The sequence below is a fragment of the Bactrocera latifrons genome, unplaced genomic scaffold (assembly GCF_001853355.1).
Source record: "Bactrocera latifrons isolate USDA-ARS-PBARC rearing strain unplaced genomic scaffold, ASM185335v1 scaffold_64, whole genome shotgun sequence".
Taxonomy (NCBI): Eukaryota; Metazoa; Arthropoda; class Insecta; order Diptera; family Tephritidae; genus Bactrocera; species Bactrocera latifrons.
The window spans coordinates 143,935-152,216 of NW_017537312.1; the positions used below are offsets into that span (position 1 = coordinate 143,935).

The 8,282-nt window shown below is 36.0% G+C and overlaps 1 protein-coding gene across 2 annotated transcripts in view; it reads left to right on the plus strand.

The window, feature by feature from the left end:
- Positions 1-443: 443 nt before the first annotated feature.
- LOC108975360 (zinc finger protein 704) overlaps positions 444-8,282 on the plus strand; it is a 287,817-nt gene continuing 279,978 nt past the window's right edge. For both annotated transcript variants that reach the window (XM_018943784.1, XM_018943786.1), the window contains exon 1: positions 444-1,073. In XM_018943784.1, coding sequence (XP_018799329.1) covers positions 531-1,073 — 543 coding nt within the window. In that variant the 5' untranslated portion in view covers positions 444-530. The remainder of the gene's footprint in view (positions 1,074-8,282) is intronic.

Genomic DNA, 8,282 nt, shown 5'->3' on the forward strand with positions numbered 1-8,282 from the left:
TGTGAAAGTCCTAGTAAATTGCTATTAAATTATAAACAAATATTTTTGGCAATTTTAAATATTTTTTCATTGCTACGAATTAAAAAAAAATGCGATTTCCTTAAAATTAATATTGGAAAAGTGGCAAAAGCGAATAGTAAAGCTCACAAGTGCCAAAAGTGTTGATAAAATAGAATGAAGCGTATGATAAATATGCAATAAATTGTCGCGCTGTCAAGCGAGAGTGTGAACAGGTGTTTATTGTTAAGGAAATAGCGAAAATAAAAGCAATTAAAACGTTGAAAATTCTCAAATTGTGTTCAAAATAAAAAGTATCGCCCTTCATACATTTTCTCGACAAAAAGTTATAGAACTTTCGTCCAACGCCAAAAAGTGTTAATTGGTCATTTTAAAGGCTTACGTTGCACGCGTGTTATATCAAAATAAAAAAAAAAAAAAAAAAAAAGCTTTGTTCCTTCGTACTTCTTTTCACACACTTTTTGATTTTAATTTTTTCGCTTTGTTCGGTTTCCAAAATTTCGTAGAAGACAATGTCCACTGGTCGCCGTTTAGCCAAACGTTCAATAATCGGTACAAAAGTTTGTGCGCCAGGTCCGGATGGTCTCTGGTATTCAGGCGTTATACAAGACGTCAAGACGCCACCTACTGCTACGGTCACTTCGTCGTCGGTATTGGCAACGAGTGATTCTGCCGCAGCCAACAATAACGGTACAAATCTTACCGCCGACACTAAATATATAGTACGTTTCGATTTTAAGACACAAACCATGGAGCACAACTTGGTCACATCGCCCTCATCGTCGTCCAAGTCGTCCGTTATAATGGAGGCACGTCGCACTGTAAGCGCACATTACCTTAGTCCCGCGCAAGCTTTGCGCCGCAACGCCATGATTAAGGAGTTTCGCGAGTCGGACTTGATCGGTCCGGGTTTTCGTTCCATATTGGGTATACAATTGCAGCCGGGCCAACGAGTCTTTCTCACCCACAACGGACGTGAGACCTCCGGCGATGTCATTGCTCATGACGTGGAAAAGGACGATGTTGTCGTAAAGATCACCACAATCGGAACTGAGGTGAGTAGTGTAATTAGTGGTGTAATATTTTAACTAAGTTCTGCTGTTTCCCAAAGGTGGAACGTATTTTATATACTATACAGTAATTGAAAACCCTAAAAAAGCAACTCTGTTTTGSTCTTCCTAAATAMCTACTYTTRTGTTGGCTACAAGCATAATTTGTTTCACTGAATGCCATTTGCTTGTTTATCTTTTCCATTTCTCTATTTTCTTTTYCAATTTCTTCTCAACCCCCAATTGTGTTTGYTGCGCACCCTTGGGGAGGGAATGCGYGCTGCTTCGAGGTTGATACTGTCGTGTAAGGGCTGTGTTGCCTCTCAAYTCGTGGGGTTTTCTTTTACATTGGCCCTCTTTTCATCGTTTTTACCATTTCGTGTTTSTTGTTCGTATGTTTGTTTGGAAGAGCGCTTTGCACAAGTCCTCCGCTCTGCCACTTGGCTTTGGGCTCAAGTACGCGCATCTGCAACGGTAGTTGTATCTGTGTCTGCATTCGTGGCAGTGGCAAGTTCGAGGTGTATACTCGTATTGGGTAAGTATGTCAAGGTTAAGCGCATTCGGTAGGGTGGCGCRTGCGAATTAGAGCATGAGAGGGAGCCAAGTACATTCTACATACCTCAATGATTGTACTCGTAGCCATGGCGAGGCGACTTCGAAATGAAACTGGAAAAAAGATTCGCGAACCATGTCAAGTTTGTAYATAACTATATGCTTATGTACATATATAGGTGCACCCTCCCCACTTCAATGTTGGTTGAAAGTTCTGGTATATGAATGCTTTTTATGCTTTTACTTATATTTATTTACTGCTGCCGTTATGTTGGAGTGACTTAGCCTTATTGGTGTTCAAGGACATATACATTATTTACCAGCTAGAGGGATTTCGGTTTCTCATATGTTGCTATGCATATGACTATGGTTCCATATCGTAGTTTTCTAGGTGAAAATTATGTCCTATGGAACTATAGAAGTTTAGCACCACTTAGAAATCTTTCTTATTTTAGACATTTTAATACCGTAATTTAGTCAATTACTAGTAATTGARCAGTCGCAGGTTAAAAATCTTAAAGAATTTCCGCTATAGCTTAGGTAGGAAGAGGRCGGGGTAGAAACAACTCAACTTTATATTCTTGACGGTTCCGTCCTTTCAAGGTTACGACCTCGGAACTCACACCCTTAGACGTCAAATTGAGCAAGCGGAAAATAAAACACCTTGGCAGGTTTGTGATGAGTCAAGCCACTTTGTTGGTATATGAGATATAATTATTCSAGTTTTTCTGGATACAAAGGGTCCGGTATGGCTCCTGTCTTAATGAATCTAACCTAATTTACGAGATTAATTTATAAAGATTTTGAATACTAAGCTTCAAGGACTTTGATGGCGGTTTGGGCATATGCGTACATATGTATTGTTCTTTTGTGTACATATGTATGTATATAACTATTTGTCTTTTTACCTGGTTCTGTTGATAGCTAGTGGGATTAGTTTTAGGTATAATTTTTGAGATCATATCCCCTTGGGGCATAGGTTACACACGCGGCTTTTCTTGTCTACTTTTCTTCAAAAAATTATATTTCTGATTTTGAACGGATTACTGCTGGTTTGTTGCTTTCTTGTGAATATATATACATACATATATATATATATATATATATATATACATACATGTGTGTGTGTATAAACGGTTGGAACGGCATTTTTAGTTTTCCGCAACTTGTTTTCTCTTTTGCTTTAAACGCTGTACGGTATACTGTTAGTTTGTATTTCTATTTTCGTTCCTATTCGCTTTCATTGTTATTTATTCAAAAGCTATACAACAATACCACTACATATCTACCACTTTATGTGTGGCTGCTCATGTGAATGGGCGCTGCTTAACCCATACACATGTGTGGCATGTGGGTGTGTGTGTGTACGCATGTAAATGGGGTTGCCACGAAACAGTATCGTTATTTTCSTTGCCTACACGTGAGCTTCACATGTTTTTTGTTGGTGCTTTGAGTCTTTTCTCTCTTTTATATTCAGCTCACCTCCAAAATTTAGGTGTAGACCAACAAAACAAAAACATGAGAAATATAAATAAAAACAAGAAACTTTTAGACGCACGTTTCTCAACGAATAAATTCGCTTCAACAAAAGTGGAGGTCGCTTTTAAGCAGTCACACCAACGAAATGGTGAAAAGCAAAGCAAAATTAAGCCTGCTTGTGGSCTAAAGCGGCGATGACGGGCAGGTGATTTTAAGTATTACGGAAAATTACTACGTAGAGCGTTAAACGCTACCTTTTTACAGTTATTTATGAGGTATTATAGTTGTAATTTGGGGAGCGTGAAAATGCTCCAACTTAAAAGTAAAAGTTTCATACTGCATTTATCTACTTTTAGGCGTTAAACCCTGTTGCATACTTCTCATGAATTATTCCGGGTTCCTTCTGTTACATTTTTGGGTATATATAATCTCTYCAGCAATAGCTTTCTGGCTTGTCTTTTGAGTTCGTGGATTTCGATTTATTTTTAATTTGCAAGCAGTTGTAATTAAATGCTTTTTAGCTATTTTTGATTTCTTTTCTCATTTGATCATTTGATTTTGCTTGTAATTCGCATTGTTCTCTCTCAYTGAACTCGTTTTTTAGTGCTGTCATGGCCAACTAAAAATAATAGAAGAGAAACATAAGTATGTATGTGTGYTTTTATTTTTATTTCACTTGATGATTGCCACGAAGTGTAGTCGCTCATGCAAATGCCTTGTAACGCAAATACACTTACTTAAATATTATGTGTGTACATATATGTATACTTAGTGGTTTCTGAGTTACATAAATCGAGTGGAAATATTGGTTAACGTTTCGGTTTTCAATACTTTTTGTATACATGTGTCCAAAATGCTCAAGGCGACGAGGTGAATTGATTTCGAGATGTTATTCATCCGCGATTTCGTCACAGACTCAAAATGTCCAATATAAAGATTCGACCTTCTTTCATATTTCGAGGTACCGCAATAAAATTACGTTGTTATTGTACATTTTCCGTAATAGGCCCATTACTTTCTCCCATCACTAATACAAGTATTAAGCATAAATCATTTTAATTATGTTAATCTGGGTAAGTTTAAAGTGAATATTTGGACATGAAGCGTGTAACTGAATAGGAAATGTGYTCCTTCGAATGATGAATTCACATTTCTTTTTTTTAATCAAAAATATTAGGCATGTTCTGGAAAGCGCGTACGAAATAGCAATTCGTACGATTTTCTTCGAGGTGTTCTGTAATTCGTTCAATTTCATTTTTTTAGATGATTTCTTTGTGACAGTTTGACAAATCAAAAACAAAAAAAAAAAAAAAGAATTTGTCTGTTAAATTTTTTTATAGAATTTGAAATTAAACAGTTTTTATTAAAAATTTACTTTTTTATGGACGCTTATGCGTTGAACGTGAACGATRTTATCAAGATAGAATCGAAATACGGCATTTGAGAGACCATTCTAATCCAATGTCTGCACCGGATTCCACGTGAGTTTTGCTACAAGGTGTCTACTTGTAGAATTGAGATGGTTTATTTCTGCATCAGGTTTGTTTCCAGCTATCGGTTAATTAAGCGTGCATATACTCAACGAAATTATACCGTTAGTTACGTAATTTAATGAAATTGGCGGCAAGTCTTAGGTTTTCGGTTGAATATCAAGGTCCAGTTGAAAAGGTTACCGCTATTTCTCTGGGTAGAAGCACAATATCTAAAATTTTATCCGAAATGATTAATGTTTTAAAAAATATTTTATATGCGAAATGGATTAAGCTTCACATTTCAGAAACCAGAAAAACTACATAASTACATTTTGTGCAAAAGGTTGGCATACGTGGAGAATAGAATGCATTGATGTGGTACTCATGTAGCTACGGTAAAACGATTTGTAAACAAACATTTTTTTTTTTGAATAGAGAAGGTGTTTTCAGCATATATGTGATGATTATATGTATATATGAAGTCTTATTTTCGATTTACAGATTTGTGATTCTGATATGATAGTACTCGTCGCAACCCATGATGCTTTTCTATTCAGTATGGGTAGGGCAAAACAATATTATTTCTCACAATATGGAGGTGGTAAAGGCCACTGGGAGATTCTAGTCTCGGTATAGAAGCATTCGTACTTAAAACGCAAAAATTTAAATAAAACACATAGAAAGTTTATGTAATTGATATATGCCTTCTCTTTTCTTCTAAACTCTGTGCTTTTARATGATTTTGGTCTGCCAACAATTAATTGTGTCGTTCGTCGGCCCGACAAAGCCGAAAAGCCGTCGAATATCGTCCCTATCCGGAAGAATCCTTCACCTGTTGCTCTTGCTCCAAATTTTTATGCGCAGCCGTTTTACGAATGGATGCCTTCCAGTCAGGGCATATCTTAACAATTAAAGAAAAAATACAGTTCATATCAAATAGCAAAATCTGAGATGGCCCTTCAGCATTCAGCGATATGGCTAGCTCCTTCCACTTTTCCTCAACACCCACTCTATCGCCTTTAGTTCTTTTGTTGAATGTTTGTTTTCTCCCTTAAGTTCAAAGAAAAACGTTATTTTGTTTATTTTCTTTAATTTTATTAAATACTTACATTTTAACGATCAGTTGGCGTTCGTTCTATAGGTGTAGTTTAGTTTAGTTTTTGGAAGTATGGCAATCTGTCCTATTTTGTAGTATTAACTTTAGTTGTTAAGTAGAATATTTAGATAAGAATCGGTCAAATGCAAAAGAAAAAAAGAAAAACTCTTCACGAAAACGCTGTTTCCATACAAGAACTTGATTTGTCAGTGGTCCGATCTGGGCAATTTCTTTGGAGATTGYACCGYTATTTTAAGCAATATCCARAGCTAATTTTTGTGAACATACCTCGTGAAAAAAAGTTTAATTTCGATCGTCTAGTATCTAGGCACCTATAACATGTAGTGGTCCGATATGAACGGTTCCAACAATGGAGCAGCCATTTTCCTTGGACAGGAAAGGCGTGAGCAAAATTTCAGCTTGTTATCTGAAAAACTGAAGGAATAGTTAACGTACATACATATGTATATGCAGACAGACGGAAATAGCTATATCGACTCGGCTCGTCTTTCTGATCATTTATATATATTTACTTGTATGTAACTCCGATGTTTCGTTCCTGGTATACATTTGATGATGTTATCAGAGATAAGGTCTGCTTTGCAACATGTTGTTTCTGCTTTTTTGTTCCTATATAAAACGATTGAAATTGCGAACAAGAATAAGGAAGTAGGGTTGAAAATATTATTAAATTGTGAACTCCGTAATTCCAAATGTCGAAACATGCTAGCATCTTGTGTTTACGATGCAATAATGGCTGTCAACATTTTCACTTATAACGGTGATGTAATTACTCGCCAACGCCGAAGTATAAAAAGGCATGGTAGATTGAACATTCTTAAGATGTTCAAATTAACAAATTTTTATCAAAATTTACTCTTCAATAAAAAATACAACAATACAACGATATRGTAATAATAACACCAATAAGTCTTTTGTGACTTGCTCTCATCGGGTATCCTCAAAAACTCGTCTAGTATTAAATACTTCGTCCCTAATKTCGTCCTGGAGGCTCTGGATAAAGTCAACTATTATTTTTGTTGTCGTGTTTTATAATATCAGTAAATTTTTGCAGGTATGTCTATTCCTTTTGCATGTCTYTTTTTGATGTAGTGGGGTCGCGACGCCACGGCCAACTTGCCACGGTGGCCCTCGCCAAAAGATGAGAAAACGAAACAAAAATKAATAAAAAGCAGCTAACAGTTGAAGCAAAATCTTGTGCTCGCATACTAAACTGTTTGTTGTCATTATTTTGACACGTAATTTGTACACGATTTCATTACTTTTCTGCTTTTCTGTTTTGTGCGCGAAAAAGTGCAAAACTCTCGAGGCTGCTGCAATGACAAACGTGCATTTTGTGCAAATACATTATTTTATTGTGAACGTTATGGTTTTTTCTTTTGTCTTTTCGAGGTCATTGTGTCAGCGGCGGCAGTGTTAACAATCTGAGACACATMCATATATATGTGCATAACTGCACATTTGCTACTTTTGCATGGCTATGTAAGGGCTTGAAGCAGAAAGCTTCCAACAATCGATCAACATGCGCAAAAATGAGATTTTCATTCGCTACCATCAATGACTTTGATCATAAAGACGATTAGGCTAGTGTCAAATTACCCAAAAGAGATGTTAAAGGCAACTGGATGGGATTGAAGTAACGAATTGTACAGCTGGAGCAAATACGAGTAAGCATTTTTCTATACTATTGAAGCCAAATTAGTTGAGGCCTTTTCGAATTGTATAAATATAGAGCAGATCTGATATTGATCTTTAGTTTTTAATTCTATTGGATTTGTTTTCTTCAAGCCTAAAAATTGTAGACAAAGTTATAATGAATCTCGTCACAAAATAAAAACAAATCTATTCGAGCATTTCTAAGACTGATGTTTTAATTTGCTGGTGACTTGGTGTTGATATTGCACAGCTCTTATAGCCACTTGCAAAAGCTATTAGGAAAAATATAAATCTCTCCGYAGCTAGGTATAATTCCGAGATCAAAAACGAGGATTATTTGATCGCCTGTCAAATGACTATCTGTGAAAACTTTTTTCAAATATCACCAGATTCGTAAAAAGAAGAACGAACAGCTACTATGGCAATGCTTCAAAAAGGCGAATAGYACCTCTTCTCAATTTTCTTCCAACTCTGCTGATGGTCTCTGACCTCTAAGGAATACCATGAGCGGCTACTATTCCTACTTTTTATGTTCAGGAGATGATATTAGGTCTACAAGTTTGTCTCTAGGATCAAGCACTGGTCGATTAAATCGYTTTATATCGCTCTTGGAAATTTGTGTCAACATTAACCCAACAAAATATTTGTAAAGATCTGTTTGCATTCCAAACTTATTCTCAACTGAAAATGTCACTGTTTGAGCCAAAGAAAAGTGCGGCTGAGGACCCGTCCACGCTTTACTTAGGCTGACACATACATAGATAATACTATTACTCTACCACTACCATCTAATATATATGACTTCTATTAGCTATTTAAAAAATATAGAATTTTTGTAAAGCAACTTGTGTTAGTTTACAAAAAATGGACCATAAAGCATTTCGTGTGTTAATTAAGCATTGTTTTTTTAGGGAATAAGGGAAAACACTTTTGGACCGT